A 16,751-nucleotide genomic window follows, 5' to 3' on the forward strand; every position below is an offset into this window, starting at 1 on the left:
ACACACTCGGCAGTCATGCTTAATGACATTTTACGCGAGTTTTATGCCTCGGTTCAATCCACTAAGCCTGAGTGAGTACAAAACTTTCACCAAAAGTTGTCGAATCCGGTCGGTTTTAATGCACTTCGCGGAGGCAGACAACATTATTTATTTAACTGATAATAGCCGTGTAATAAGCGGCTAATTATCCCTGTCGGGAGTTATTTTCCCAGTATTCACCAGCTCATTATACATTATCCCTTACATATTATCAACTCTACATTCTCCACCTCTCTCCACTAGTAAATCCCAGTGGGAGGATGATTTGGCTTCCAAAAACACAGATCACAGTTGGCAGTGTCGACTTCAAATTGTACAATCTTCCTCAATTTGCACCAGACATGGCCTCCTACAATTCACTGCCTTCATCTCACCGTGGAAAAGTTAGCCAAGATGTATCCAGGGACAGATCTATTATGCAACAGATGTAGATCAGTTACAGGACCCCTCATTCATACTTTTTCAACTTGTCCAAATCTTAATAATTATTGGATATTTAATACATTTTCTGTGGGTTTTGGACCCAAATTTTTGCATTTTTTGCAGTAGTTCCAGACACACTATTAGAATGCTATTGTCCTTACTTTCTTAACTGCTAGACGCCTTATACTTATAAAGCAGAAGCAGGAGCCCTCTCCCACACATGTCCAGTGGGCTGGAGAGCTCATGAGTTTTGTACACCTGGAGAAATTAAAGTGGCCGCTGGGTGGCTCTACAGATAAATTTTATAGGACAAGACAACCATTTCTGACACGTGAAAATGCTGAAACTGTTTACTGAGTCAAATTACAATGTAGATTGGCTATAGACAACTGTGACTGATGTATACATCTATTTAGGTATGCTTGTGTATTTATGTTTACATTTTGATTTATTTTGCTGTCTGCTCATGTATGATCTGAAATGCATATCTGCACATGTATGTATGTATATTGTCATTTCTAATTTTCAATGGACAAATGGACAACATGCAAGGTTTTGTATTTCGGTATTCCACTCTGAATGTATTACAGTTATGTTGTTAAAAACAAGGGAAAGAAAATAATTTTTAAAAAAATCCAGCCTCACACAGAGTATTTGGTATCTTAGGAATCTTTGCCATCTCCCATGGAATATAAAATTAAGTTAATGTGGTTTTGACAAAAAATCCATGTGATGATGATTATCCACAGTTGTATCTTATTAACTTGGATAGACGGCCTTTTAATTATCTCCCTTCATGAGGGTTCATCTTTCCACTTTACATCCCACTGTTTGGCATTTTTCTGTGGTCTATAAACTTACAATTAATAATTTTATTTTAATTTATTAATAAACACTTCAATGTAAGCAGGTGCAAATCTTTATTAATGTATTTATCAACAACTTGTAACTCCGTCATTGTGCTGCTGTGTAAACAGATAAAGGATGACAATAAAATAAAGAATTTGTAATGTATTAAATATTTCTTTATAGGAGAAGTTGCTTTTTACAAATATTGTAAACTCAAAATTTTCTTATTATTTTTTCCTGATTAAACAGCAGGTAAATACTGTACACTGAATAATCTCTAGAGTTTACGTTTGTTAGTTATTTGTTATGTTTACCATATACAGTATATGTCTCTACAAAGAGCTGGATGAACAAGTTTTGTTCGTACAGATGTGCATTATAGATCGGCATGTCAGACTTTTGTTGTCACACAAAAGGACACTCGTGTCTATAAATTGTCCACTTACCGATCAGAGGGCCGCACAGTATGTTTTTGAAATGTGTAAGAGAGTCTATTGTTTGTTGTTCTGTATTGTAATGGCAAAAATGCTCATTGTATTGACTTCCCTATGGAAAAATCCATTCTAAAGTCTTCTAGGGCGTCCAGTCACATGGAAATGCGCCCCTGAGCACTCTATAGGCCTCTATACCATGTTGCTTGCTCAGGGCTTTACACAATGGGAGCCACAGATTCTGTGGGTTTGGTCAGGTATAAAAGTAACAGTTAAAACAGGAGCGACATCAGTGTTCCAGCAACATAGTTCTCTGAACTACTCACACCACAATCATGAACATGGGCAAGGTAAGCTCACTCACCTAAACAACTATTTTTTATTTACTTTTTTTAATCAGTGTTTTATTTTTCAGCTTAAATCAGCTTAAATCCTTATTCCTTACATCACATTTTATGTCCTTTACCAGATCATCTTCTACGAGGACAGGAACTTCCAGGGGCGCTCCTATGAGTGCATGAGCGACTGTTCTGACATGTCCTCCTACCTGAGCAGGTGTCACTCCTGCAGGGTTGAGAGCGGCTGCTTCATGGTCTACGACCGCCCCAACTACATGGGAAACCAGTACTTCATGAGGAGGGGCGAGTACTCCGACTACATGAGCATGATGGGAATGAGGGACTGCATCAGGTCCTGCCGTATGATCCCCATGGTAGGTAGAAAAACAGCATTTTAAGGCTCTTCTCGGGGTGATGACCCCCACAAAACTTAAATTAATCTAATTTTATTCTCTACAAAAACAGCACAGAGGCCAGTTCAGGATGAGGATCTATGAGAGGGAGAACTTTGGTGGTCAGATGCATGAGCTGATGGACGACTGCGACAACATCCAGGACCGTTACCGTATGAACGACTGCATGTCCTGTCACGTGATGGACGGCCACTGGCTGATGTACGAGCAGCCCCACTACAGAGGCAGGATGATGTACCTGAGGCCCGGCGAGTACAGGAGCTTCAGGGACATGGGCATGAGCGGCACCAGGTTCATGAGCATGAGGCGTATCATGGACATGTAAAAACTACTGTGTAGAATATGTCTAAATAATAAAACTTTTTTGACAAAATATTTCCAACTGTTGTGTCCTTCAGTATCACATGAGTACAGTTAGGCAGCCATTCTTATATCTTTGGACTAGGGCTTAATTTTCAGGGCACACTACAAACATACCAGGAATGTTTTTTTAATATATTTTCACATCATTAACAATCCTTTAAATATGTGAATCATTACAGAAGGACTGTTGTAATTGGTGCATGCAGTACATACGCAGATTAACAGAGGTTTGCATATTTGCTGGATACTAAAGTTCCACAAACTATAAATAACATCCAAGTACAATTTGTGGTTTGAACAATGTCAGCCCTACTTTTGTTTTTAAATTACTTTTATAAAACATTGCTAATTACTATTAAAAATGAGATAAATGATGACACTGAAAGCCGTGTTATAATGGGATTATTTCGGTTTTAATGACAGTAAGGTAGAGTTATACCTAAGAGATTCTTTACAACAAATATTTTAGTTAACTAGGACTTTGTAAGGAAGGAAATAGACCCAACACACGATAATGAATGAAGATATATCAACATATGACTCTACCCTTTACCCTGGTAAAAACTAAAAATAAATAAAAATAGAAAAAAACAAACATTCCGTCATTTGTGTTGTAACCCAAGTCATATTTAAGACCATAATAAAAAAAAAACTTACATATTATTTCACCACAAGATACACAGAATAATTCTTTTAAAGATCCAAACCACTGTTTTGGGGAGGATTAAGTCAGAATAGGAAAGTAGGAATATACTCATGACCTCTTGACCTTTACCCCAGTGCCATTGTCAGTTCAGAAATGCACCTCACCTCTCTTTATTCTATTGTCCGCTGTGTGAATCTAAAGGCTTTTGTGACCCTGACCTTTACTGACCTTTTCTTTGGCACCACCATCAGTCCACACAAATTATCAAGATCTAATTGGCTGGCAGATTTACTGAGCATGATTATGCAAAGCTCAAGAATGAACTCTTTACAAGCTTCTATATAAGTCATGTAAACAAGTTGGCTGGTTGCTATGAAACTTGCTGAGCACAATTATGCTCCAATGGACAGTTTAATTTAGAAATTCTAGCACCACCTTCAGGAAAACATTTACACAAATTAAGGCCAGAGCATATCTTTACATTTTTACAAGTCCACACTAATGAAATAAATTGCTGAAAAGTCATTTTTTTCACCCACTTCCCAATGTCCTAGAAGGTCGGGGGAGGGCTCTGTCAATGCGGAAGGGCCTAAAATGGGGGAGTAGAGCTTAGTTTCAAGTCTATACCACCTTCATGGTACAGGTAACCAATGAAGGGAAGTTAAAATAGGTGAGATGTGATCATGTTTTCGTGCTCTAGTTAAAAGTCTGGCTGCAGCATTTTGGACACCCTGAAGTCATTGAATCAAGTTTTGTCCCAGGCAAGTAAACACAGCATTACAACAGTCCAGATGAGACATTATCCAAAATAACTCCAAGGCTCTTAACAGTGGGATCGACGCATTGAGCTAAAGAGCCAAGAGCAGGCAAAACTTGGCTTTGAGAGTGCTCAGGGCTTATAATAAGGACCTCTGTTTTAGAAGCGTTAAGCTGGAGAAAATTCACTGCCATCCAGTCCTTAACTGCAGCTAAGCAATTATGCAGGGCAGATAATTTAGCTGATTCTGATGGTTTGCAGAACAAGTACAGCTGAGTATCATCAGCCTAACAATGAAATGAAATATCATACTGCCTAATAATGTGGCCCAAGGGAAGCAAATACTACCTCAGGGGGATTAATAAAGTATGTAAAATTAAACAAAATAATAAAAAAATAAAATACAGAGAGAATAAAATTGGACCAAGAATGGATCCCTGTGGCACTCCAAACATAGACCGGGCTTGAGATGATGTGAAACCATTGACAGACACAGAAAATTTTCTTTCTGAAAAATATTAAATGAACCACTGGAGGGCAGTTCCAGAGATACCAACCCAAGTTCTCAATTTTTTCAGTAATGATGCTATGGTAAAAAGCCTGTCTCATGGGCAGACGTGGAGTAGTGAGGAGGTGCAGGCGCTTATTGATATATGGTCAGAGGACGATATATTGAAGTTGCTTGTTACTCCACACAGTGGATTTCCGTTTTCAGTCCTGGCCAGTCAATGAGCCGGGTTTTCTTCTTCCTCGTGCTTTTTTTCTTTGTGGTCAGTGGTCGTTTCGGGGAATACCGCCCCCAAACGAGCAGCTGTTGTAACTGCGTGACGTTGTCCAGGCAGTGTAGTCCGCTTTAAAAAGTGCAGTGTGAAAGTGAACCGAACCAAATGAAGGTGTGAAATTTTTCGGCATTCCCCGCCCAATTGAACCAAGTCCCCCGGACTATCCTGGTGTGAATGCGCCCTAAGTCATTACCTTAGATCCTCAAGTCTACCCTCACTAGTCAGTCAAGGTTGGTAACCAAAGGTGATCAGGCTTTTGTCATCAAGGCCTCTGGAATTCTCTGCCTGAGGTGATCAGGCTGGCTAACACATTACCTGTTTTTAAATCATTGGTTACAACATATTTTTACAGGAAAACTTTCCCCTTCAATGCCTGATTTGTACTTTTTGATTTGTAACTTTTATGTTCATTTTCTTTTGTTCTATTTTTACCTTCGTGCACACTATTTTTCTCAGCTCTTAAACATTTTTTTTTAAAAATGTATTGTTATTGTCTTATTTTCATGTACTTTGTGAAGCACTTTGTAACCTTGTTTATCTAAGTACAAATAAAAATTATTAAAATTATTATTATTATTTATTATTATTCCTGGCCCACAGTGCCAACAGCCAAGAGTCACTGTTTGCATGATTTCATTTCTCAAATATATCAAACCCACAAAATATAAACATTACATAACAAGAAAGCAAAACTTACAAAAGCCACACCACAAACAAAAAAGCCCATTACCTTAAAGCAATAATTTCATATTTTCGGAAATATGTTTTTGATTTCTGGTTCCCAAGAACAAATATGTAGATTTTCAAAAACAATTCCTTCAATATCTTGTTAGCTTAATTATTGTATGTATTGACAAATTTTTGATTCATATTTTTGGAAATCAGTGTTTCTAAATTAAGGAGGACGTGACTATATGAAATATTATTTATATCAATGTTAAACAGTATGTAGTATACAGTTTCTTTGCATTTTTGTATTTTAAGTTTGTTTCATAACAGGAATCATACGGCTTGTACTAGATGCATCTCTGCTGTATAATTCAGACATTTTTAAAACTGTTACATAACAGCAAAATCACAGAATATCTCACATTGTTCAAATTTAAAGTCCAAAATTGTTTTTTGTTTTTTTTATGTTTAATTGAAGAACAAAAAGATACTTTTGTGTGTGAAACCTACATTTACCTTCTGTTCATGCAGTTATTCAAATTTTGGAGAACCACCACAGTTAAAGTTACTATGCACACTTCTATCACAACTTTAATACCTCTTTGATGGGCTGTTTAACAGAGCCATGTAAAGCATATTTTCACAAACCCAACACAGAAAATGTTTCTTACCAGTCACATGGGCCAACCTATTCACGTAACACGAGCACTGTTGGGAATGCTTTCTGTGAATGAGAGAAAAGGCCTCTCTAAAGACTGAGGTCCCCAGTCCCTGAAAAAATGGACATAACATCTGCATTCTGTTGGTTTCAATAGTAAGCTGCTGAGTAAGGGGGTCCTCTGAGGGGGAGGGGTCACTGGTTCTTTACGTTGGGTCAGGTATAAAAGCAAAGGGTTAAACCAGGTAGGAAGGCAGTTCAGGAGCAGCACAGCACATCTACAGCTAACATGAGCAACACCAGCATGAACATGAGGGGCAAGGTATACAGAAATTACTTTTTACAACACTAGATCACCACATTCAGCTTTCTAATTTGTTTTCTAACCATTACGATTCACTGTTTTCAGATCATCTTCTACGAGGAGAGGAACTTCCAGGGTCGTTCCTATGAGTGCATGAGCGACTGCTCTGACATGACCTCCTACCTGAGCAGGTGCCAGTCCTGCAGGGTGGAGAGCGGCTGCTTCATGGTCTACGACCGCCCCAACTACATGGGAAACCAGTACTTCATGAGGAGGGGCGAGTACGCTGACTACATGAGCATGATGGGAATGAGGGACTGCATCAGGTCTTGCCGTATGATCCCCATGGTAGGTAGAAAACAGCATCCGTCATACTATGTTTCTACTACGGGTAACAGCCCCTAAAAAACTTGATATTAAGATATCTCTTTAAATTCTCTACAAAAACAGCACAGAGGCCAGTTCAGGATGAAGATCTACGAGAGGGAGAACTTCGGCGGTCAGATGAACGAGCTGATGGACGACTGCGACAACATCATGGACCGTTATCGTATGAATGACTGCATGTCCTGCAACGTGATGGATGGCCACTGGCTGATGTACGAGCAGCCCCACTACAGAGGCAAGATGATGTACCTGAGGCCCGGAGAGTACAGGAGCTTCAGGGAGATGGGCATGAGCGGCACCAGGTTCATGAGCATGAGGCGTATCATGGATTCCTGCATGTAAATGTTCACTGAATGTTCACTGAATGTATCAAATGCCACTAAATAAATAATTTCTGCACTATTTAAAATGTTGCCAGGCTTATTGTCCACCTGTCACAATGAAATATTATGCAGTATTACACCAAATATTTATATATAAAGACTCATTAATTTAATGCATTTTTAAACCTTTAAAATCTCATGAGAAATTTGGCTCTATAATTCCCGGTAAATCCAACAGACAACGGCTCACCACTGTTACTGAAAGCAGGATGAATATTCTGGACAGACATTACATATGTGCTAAGGATTATCCAAAACTGGGCAATAAAATGTAAATTGCGATTCAAACCAAGATAAGAAATGTTTTAGTATTTACTTATTCCACTCTATACAAATTAGCACGTTCATTAATTAGCTGAATGCAGGTGTTGGTGATAAGTACAAGTCACTCCAAAGTACCATTACAATATTTACAGTTTCAAACCTTGAGTCACTACCTGCTACTCTGTCAAGATGAGAGCCAGCAGTGATCACAGTGTCACTAACTGCACTCCCTGATAAAATATCTAATTTTTGGAAAAACAAAAAAGCAATTTAACTCAAAAGGCCAAAACACACGGCAAACACCACACATCCAAAAATACGCCCCTATTATTTTCAATGTACAACCCCACACCGGCAGAAGCAAGACACGCTCCTGGACACGCCACCCCACAGCACTTCATGCCACTGTCCTATTTCCAGCCTCACCAACCCAGAATTAAATCCTTTTTGTCCCCCACTTTCTCTCCGTTTGTACAGACCAGCTCCCATAGAAGCTCTTTTCTCTGCTCCTGTTGCAGCTCCACTCCTCTTCTCACCATAGATGTGTAAAGAGAAGTCTGTAGCTGTTGCTGTGTCTGGTGTGTGACTCGTTGAGGTCGAGAAATATCTCGAGCTAAAGGACCCACAATCCTCTTATTATAAAGACAATGGCCAAAAAGATGGCCATTCCTAGCGAGTCATAGCACTGGAGGTGAGAAATCACCTTTAATTAGGCGTCATTGTTTTCAGCTTAAGTAATTTCTTGCCTTTTCGAGGTTTTATTTGATGATTTGTGATATGTAAACAACTGCTGTATTTTCTGTGTTTAAATTATTTACTCATACAACCTTTCATTAGAAAGCTACGGTCCTCGTGGTTTAATTGATGCTGTCCATTTCAAGAAACTACCAACACAACAGGCTCAATAAACTCTTCTGCTGAAGAAAAAACAGTTAAAACTTACCTATGAAGCTTTGTTATAATCCACAGATTGATATTATGCCAACAAAAAAAATGCTGCTCAAGCAGTCCTCGCACAAGAGGTCCAGATGATCTATATTTAATCCAAATACATGATTACATCCACAGATATCCACAAACTGCTGTTGGATTGTTTTGATCATATTTCTCCACATATTAACCATAGTCTACTCTGTTTTTATGTAAATATGCTGACTCATTGTCGCCAAATGGTGGCGAACTCCTGACCTTTTGATTGACACCTCACTTGAGCCAAGGAGCTTCCACACCAACAGTGTGGGCTTCAATAGACAATGAGGGCCTGTGTTGAAGGAAGTGCCTCCTCTGTGTCTGTGGCCTTACAGCCAATCAGTAACTAGCAATTGGCCTGATGGCTCATGGGTCTTGTAGTTAATGACACTTGTCACCTCCAGAGGACTTTTTAACCCCTTATTGTCATCATAGACTGTTATGAATGTACATATGATAAACAAATGGCCCTCTGTTGTCTTAATGGAAGAGCAGTCTCTTTGATTTAGGTCTGTAGAAGTGTTTTTTATTTACAGTAAGCTCCTCAATAGATATTTCTGTCTGTGTTATCAGTTTTTCACTCATAATCACACATTCAGTTCATTGTTTTACCCTCTTTTTTTTTAAAAAAAAGTGCCTTGACAAAACCTCAGAAAAACATGTGGAAAATGTTTATTTTCTATGTTGTTACTTTGAATTTGGACCATGTAAGGTTTCATGCTATGGTCCCGTTGTGATTTCCAATTAATACCCCCCAGTTCTAGTCATCTGTACCATCTTTTTTCAAGAAAATATTTAGGCGAAAATAAAACAATCTTTAATTTCAGTGTGTTGAAACATCCATCCATCCATCCATTTTCAATCGCTTATCCGCAGCCGGTCTGTGGTGGCAGCAGGCTGAGCAAAGTATTCCAGACGTCCCTCTCCCCAGCAATGCTTTTCAGCTCCTCCTAGGGGACCTCGAGGTGTTTCCAGCCCGGATGAGATATATAATCCCTTCAGCGTGTTCTGGGTCTGCCCCGTGGCCTCCTACCAGTGGGACGTGCCCTGATCACCTCCAATGGGAGGTACCCAGGAGGATCCTGATCAGATGCCAGAACCACCTCAACTGGCCCCTTTTCTATGCAAAGGAGCAGCAGCTCTACTCTGAGCTCGCTCCAGATGTCCGAGTTCCTTACCCAATCTCTAAGGCTTCATGCAGGGTAGAGAAACGCCTGCAGTGTGTTCAGATGAACAAACTACTCTTTGCACGGCTTTGTAGTCCTGTTCAAAACTGTTTCTGTACCAGGCAGTCTCTCTCATTGGTGCAGGAGTATTTTACGGGATACCCAGAACTGAGGTAAAACAGTTTCTGCCTTGCCGTTCTCACCACTTCGTCAATATGCAGCACCTAGGTCAGACCCTCAGTGATACTGACGCCAAGGTATCTGAAGCTGTCCACTCTTTCCTTTGAGGTCAAAGGAAGAATCATTTTCATTATCCTCATCCGACACCAGGAATTCTTTGCCTGGTGACTCCTCCTCATCATCATTGTCCAAAAGGATGGATGCCCGTTTTGCGGGTTTAGCATGTCTGATGATTGGCACTGCTTCCGCATAATTGGGCCAATAGAACAAGTGCACTAGAGACTTCTGTCTTCTTGTGGTTAGGCATTTTGTGGAGATAAAATGATTTCATCTTGCAGCTCTTCTTTTTTTAAAGATATTTTTTGGGCATTTTACCTTTAATGGACAGGACAGGTAAGCGTGAAAGAGAGAAGGGGGGATGACATGCAGCAAAGGGCCACAGGCTGGATTTGAACCCGGGCCGCTGCAGCAACAGCCTTGTACATGGGGCGCCTGCTCTACCACTAACCCACCGACGCCCCCATCTTACAGCTCTTCTGGATGTTCCACCGTTATCGGACCAAATGGATCAAATCTTGATAGTGAAAGTCATTTCGCAGGGGTTGTGACACTAAAAAAATATATCCACTGATTTACACGTTTTTTCACAATGTAAGTCCATGGGATAAAGTCTTTTGGAGTCCAATGGCATCATGGAATGCACGTGAGAGGTGTAATTTCCACTGTGTGGCCACTATGAGAATTGGCTTCAAAGCCCATCGCACTTCCTGGGGGCCTGGATTATATTTGTAAGTTCTTATCATTACTTGAGAGAGACAGCTGACTACAGTTTGGTCACCCCGGTCATAGTTTGCTGTCTTGTTGTCTCATGACCTGCATGATGTCACCAGGAAAGAGGTGCTGGGGACTGAATTCCAGGAACAAGACTGTAAATAAACAATGGAACCCAAATCAATATATTTGATACTGGCTATCTTGCCTTCAGAAAAGCCCAAATAGTGAAAAGGATGGATCTTTCCTCCATTTCCCAGAGCATTACCAAAAACATCATTCCTCTTCCCCATGTTAGCAGTTTTGTGTTCCTATTGATCAACATCACAAAACACATAGAGTTTGTCATTCTCAGCGAGAGAAGTCAAAAAAGCTAGTCTTTATGCCAGGACAACTTCAGGACTCACAGGTGCAGCGTCAGTTATCGTCCATTACTGTACATGGTAACAGGGTCCCCAGTCCCTGAAAAACTGGACAAAACCTCTGCATTTTGTTGGCTTCTATAGTAAATTGCTGAATAAGGGGGTCCCCTGAGGGGGAGGAGTCACTGGTCCTTTTCATTTGTTCAGGTATAAAAGGAAAGGGTTAAACCAGGTAGGGAGGCAGTCAGGAGCAACAGCATATCCACAGCCAACACGGGAAACACCAGCATGAACATGAGGGGCAAGGTACTTTTAAATATCTTTTTGTAAAAAGCAAAAATAACTGTGATCACAATAACTACTACAATTCACTTTCTTTTTCAGATCACCTTCTACGAGGAGAGGAACTTCCAGGGTCGCTCCTATGAGTGCATGAGCGACTGCTCTGACATGACCTCCTACCTGAGCAGGTGTCACTCCTGCAGGGTGGAGAGTGGCTGCTTCATGGTCTACGACCGCCCCAACTACATGGGAAACCAGTACTTCATGAGGAGGGGCGAGTACTCCGACTACATGAGCATGATGGGAATGAGCAGTGGTATCAGGTCTTGCCGTATGATCCCCATGGTAGGTAGAAAACGCCTAAAAAGGTGATCTTTGAGTGTTAATACCTTTGTAGCTCTGGAAGAAAATAATGATTTGTGTCTTGTTTCCTCAAAACAGCACAGGGGCCAGTTCAGGATGAGGATCTATGAGAGGGAGAACTTCGGTGGTCAGATGCACGATCTGCAGGACGACTGTGACAACATCATGGACCGTTATCGTATGAACGACTGCATGTCCTGCAACGTGATGGACGGCCACTGGCTGATGTACGAGCAGCCCCAGTACAGAGGCAGGATGATGTACCTGAGGCCCGGAGAGTACAGGAGTTTCAGGGAGATGGGCATGAGCGGCCAGAGGTTCATGAGCATGAGGCGTATCATGGATTCCTGCATGTAAATGTTTACTGAATGTATCCAATGCCACTAAATAAATCATTTCTGTGCCACTGACTTTTTTCAAGCTCTTTGTAAGTTTCATAATGAAATATTATACAGTAGTATACAGTATTATATCAAAAGAAAAATAATATACCATAAAACTTCAGATAGTAGCCCGGGCTATTAGTTGCTTATATTATTGAAATCAACAGGCCTATGTTTGAGACAGGCCTTTAATTCCTTTAACATAAAACTGTTGCTCTGCAAAGATCAGGAAATACAATCAAATTGTTTATTTAAACCAGTATTAAAATTACTTGTATAAAAATTAGGCTTCAAATAACATCAATTATGCTATGACACTTGTTTCATGGCACTGGGCACACCGACACAACACCACTGTATTCTGTTAAAACAATATTCATAACTTGGATTCATTTTTATAAATACACTTCTGATTCTTTTGATTGGTCAACCCTCACGGACCAAAGGAATATGAATAACTTACTGGTTATTAGAGGAATGGACACATATTCTGACTTAATGACAGCATCAGAGGAAGGGAGGCATCACTTGTTTTTCATCCTGCCAGTAAATTTAAATAAATTACATTCTTCTCTGGTGCTCATGGTTTCAGTAAAATGAAATGAGCAAGCTAACAATGTGTCGCATCTCCGTATTGACAAAGGTTTAAACATTTATATTTATATGCATGATCTAAGCAGCCAACCAATGTTAGCTCAAGTAGGTCGTCAATTATATGGTTTTATACATTCAAAGAACTTCTATAAAAATGTCCTGCTTGGCAGCCAGACGGGGCCTCTAATTGAGATAGGCCTTTATTTGTCAAAATGTGTAGCTTCAGCAGGCTAGTAAAAGAGACTGGGCTTGTAATTGGGACTAGGCTTTTAATTGACCTATGGCTAAGCCACGCCCCCCTCCACTCACTCGGACAAACTATCAACATTCAGTGACGCTATGGCAGGTGTCACAGTACACGGCATTTCACAGGAGGCAATTGATGATTTTTGGAGACATAACGATCAGATGTCATTGAGAAGTAACCAAAAGGGCCTAAACTACGCACTGGAGGGATAAATTCATCATTTTATTGTTGAGAAGGTCGATGAAAAGCTTAAATTACAAGCCAAAATTTACAGGTCACAGTGTACGCTTGTGAACCGCATCTGGTTGCCGTCACCATCAAAGACAACAAGTTAAAGTGCCACTGAAGTTAAGGTTTTTGGCTCAGAATATGAGAAAAGGATAACGGCCTTTTTACCATCTTTACCAAGAGTGTCTCTCCGTTAGTTTGGTGCTACAGTATTTACACTGAATCATTCAGCATAACGTTTGCCAACCTTTGTTATCTCTGCCATTACAGATAAGTTAATGAAGCTAAGCTCCAGAAGTTAACGTTAGCTTAACTAGAGCCCTTTGGACAACAGCTAACAATGATGTACGATCACCAAAGTACAAAACTAGAACAAAATAGGCTAATGAACTCCCAGCAAACAAGGTGACATGATGAACAACGCAGCTAGGAGCTAACGTTAGGCTAACTTTAGCTAACGTTAGCTAGAGATGTTAAAGATAACTTTATATTTCTTTCCAGCAAAGTGACAATATGTTGCCTCAAACACAATGTTGACTTACCTTAGAACAGATGTAGACATCATTGTTAATCTTATTCACGTTGAGTTGATGTTGTGGTCTAACGTTACCACACAACTTTATCCAAAGGAGACACTTTTCTCGGTTGAGATGTGGTTTAAAGTGTAAAAAATACACCTGGTCGCCCAGCCTCTCAGGATACCTTGTGTCAGAGGGGGCCATCCCTATGTTCCCCGGGTTCTATGTTCCCAGGGTTCTATGTTCCCCATTTAACCCTGCAAAAAAGGTTCTATGTTTCCCTCTTACTAAAAAAAAGGTTCTATGTTCCCCGCTTATCCAAAAAAGGCAGGAAACATAGCAGTTGCATTAATATGTTGTTTAACATCTCTAAACACACACACAACGGAACATAATGGGGAGAAATTACAATCAGAAACTTACCCTTTGGGCGATCTATGGTGGGCAATCTGGGCAATTATATCCTTTACAGAAGGTTTTTTAATCCAGCCATTAAATGCAGTGTTTCAGTCAGGGTAAGTTCAGGGTTGAATCTGATCCTATAAAAAGCACCACCCACTGGCCAATCAGCTGTTCGGAAAAAAATGACTCTGCTGACAGAAATGCAGCGCAGTCATGACGGGAAGTTTAATTCATTTGATTGATTTTGATTTGAAAGTTTATTTTGAACATTAAAAAAGAAAAGAAAGCAACAACAACAGACAATGAAAAGATTGTTCAAAAAGGAGTGGAAAGAAATGGAAATTTCATCCCACCCCTTCATAAGAAAGAAACTGATCATTTGCGGACACTTAATAGCACCATGAATTAGTGCCAACATTTTTTGTTGTTGGAGGAAATGATCCCTGACTAATTTTACAAACGATAACTTTGTTCTTGAGAAAAATGTAAAGGCTCCGGTAATGCTGAGAACAAACCTTTAACACGTAGTATATTCTTTCATTATCTAAATATCCTGCTGTTGCTAATAGATTCAAGTCAAATCTTGTATCAAGTGGAGGCTAAGGTATTTTCCTTTTTCAAAACCCAAGCAAACATGCGTACAGAGAACGAAACCATGAAAAGGGCTTTGGGCTTTAAGCTAACAGTACGCTCTCAGAATAAAATGGTTCTTTATGGAACCTTTAAGGGCTCTGTAGCTTGGTTCATGTTTGACACCCTCAAAAGGCTCTATATACCATAAAACCACTTTGGTTGTGCAGTTCAAACTTAGGACCAAAATGCAAACACAACCAGGAAACTGAATGGTTAGAGGCAGTTTATTGTAGGTTGAAGATGTGGGGCTGAAGGCTTGAGTGAAATGATGGCTGAGGTGGGCAGGGAATGGTGAAGCACAGCAGACAGAGGGCCTGAAGATTGAACAGTCGAAATGAGAACGAGGCTTGACGTGGCTGGTTGTGGTTGAAGCAGGTGTGGTGAAGCTGAGACACCGAACAGAGTGTGAGTAAAGGTCCAAGAAGCACAAAAAGAAGTGTCAAAAAACAGAAACTGGCATTGACGTCTGTACCACAGAGGAGACTGAACAATCTGACAGAAGCTATGTTTCCATCCAAAAGTGATTCGAATCATTGGTAAATGCGCATTAAAAGAAATATGAATCCTGTGTGTTTCCATTAAATGTACGGACTTTGGTGAAAATTACGAACTCATGCGAGTTTTCCGCAGAACCGGAAAAGAAAAACAAGTCTCACATTCTTCTTCTTCTACGTTTTCTGGCGGTTGGCAACCAGCTTGTAAATGCATTACCGCCTTCCCGACCCGGAGTGTGGATATCACCATGGAGAGAGGTGCGCTACGTCAGACTTAATTCGAACATAACTGTTTCCATCCCCCGTTTTGCGAATCAGCAATTTTTCGAATCAACCAAAACCCGGCTAAAGCGAGTGTATTTTAGTTTGTGTGAATCAGGGGATTTTAATTCAAATTTTGGCATTTCCATCATAATTTTCTGATGCGATACTTCTAGATGTGCATCTAAACAGGCTGATGGAAACATGGCTAGAGTCTGGATGTCTGAGCCGTGGTTTTACACTGCAGTGGACTGATTGTCGATGAGGTTCAGGTGTGCAGGTTCAGCAGCTGCTGGCACTCAGGAGGATCAGCAGGAGGAGGGAACCAGAAGGCCACGCCCAGCAAACACACAGAGGGTGTGTCCCAAGTCTCTTATTTTTATAGTGCTACTGCTAGCTCCTCGCTCGAACCGGAATCCCAAGTCTCTTATTTTTATAGTGCTACTGCTAGCTCCTCGCTCGAACCGGAAGTCGTTTGAGGTCCGCCATCTTCTAGGCCGTCCCAAGTCTCTTATTTGTGCAGCGAGGAGCTAGCGCTAGGAGCTAGCAGCAAGCTTTAAGCAGCTACGAGCTAGGATGGTCGAGAGCTTCCTATCCGGAAGAGTTTTTCATCTGAACGCCATGACGTATAAATACCCGCCCCCTACATCTGGCTCATTTGAACGAGATGGCGGAGAACATTTGAACGAGATGGCGGAGAAACAGCGCAAGTGTACCCGTTACATGCATTCTTTGCAATGAAAAGCTGTAATCCACATGCCTACGTGACTACAAAGAGTAACGTTAATGATATTTCGTGCAAGACTGTCATGTTGTAATTAAGTTTGTTTCATTCACAACCCGTTGCGTTGTTCAGCGGACTGTCGGTGATGTGTGGCTGTTAAATGTGCAGCTGCTCATGTCCAGAACCACACGTGTTGATATAACAACAGGCACACACACACACGAACACACACACACACACACACACACAAACACATTTGCCCATCATTAATTGTCCTGCATGTAATGTGAGTGGAATGTTTAATAGCTTGTAGGTAATATTAATTAGCCTATTAATATTAATATTAATTAATATTATTACTTTCATTAATGTTGTTGTAAGATACTGTCATTACCGTCTGTCCTGCATCTCTCTCTCTCTCTCTCTCTCTCTCTCTCTCTCTCTCTCTCTCTCTCTCTCTCTCTCTCT

General features: G+C 40.5%; 2 protein-coding genes and 1 long non-coding RNA gene across 7 annotated transcripts in view; 2 read left to right on the forward strand and 1 right to left on the reverse strand.

Annotated features, from left to right (window-relative positions):
- The first annotated feature begins 1,939 nt into the window (after nt 1-1,939).
- Nucleotides 1,940-2,868, forward strand: LOC126393310 (gamma-crystallin M3-like). Its single transcript, XM_050049402.1, has 3 exons — nt 1,940-2,092; nt 2,212-2,454; nt 2,546-2,868. The coding sequence occupies exons 1-3, from the start codon at nt 2,078-2,080 to the stop codon at nt 2,816-2,818; spliced, it is 531 nt and encodes a 176-aa protein (XP_049905359.1). The 5' UTR covers nt 1,940-2,077; the 3' UTR covers nt 2,819-2,868.
- Nucleotides 2,869-6,543: 3,675 nt separating this feature from the next.
- LOC126393303 (gamma-crystallin M3-like) overlaps nt 6,544-16,751 on the forward strand; it is a 12,605-nt gene continuing 2,397 nt past the window's right edge. The window contains exons 1-3 of one of the 5 annotated variants that reach the window (XM_050049391.1): nt 6,544-6,690; nt 6,778-7,020; nt 7,123-7,468. In XM_050049391.1, the coding sequence (XP_049905348.1) occupies nt 6,658-6,690; nt 6,778-7,020; nt 7,123-7,401 (555 nt within the window). In that variant the 5' untranslated portion in view covers nt 6,544-6,657 and the 3' untranslated portion in view covers nt 7,402-7,468. Of the gene's footprint in view, nt 6,691-6,777; nt 7,021-7,122; nt 7,469-11,301; nt 11,461-11,538; nt 11,782-11,877; nt 12,210-16,751 lie in introns of those variants that run through there. The other 4 variants (XM_050049394.1, XM_050049396.1, XM_050049393.1 and 1 more) reach the window with 4 other exon arrangements.
- Nucleotides 15,064-16,751, reverse strand: part of LOC126393313 (uncharacterized) — a 3,123-nt gene continuing 1,435 nt past the window's right edge. Inside the window, exon 3 of the long non-coding RNA XR_007570269.1 lies at nt 15,064-15,190. This is a non-coding gene — a long non-coding RNA (uncharacterized LOC126393313). The remainder of the gene's footprint in view (nt 15,191-16,751) is intronic.

This window comes from Epinephelus moara, chromosome 7, assembly GCF_006386435.1.
Source record: "Epinephelus moara isolate mb chromosome 7, YSFRI_EMoa_1.0, whole genome shotgun sequence".
NCBI lineage: Eukaryota > Metazoa > Chordata > Actinopteri > Perciformes > Serranidae > Epinephelus > Epinephelus moara.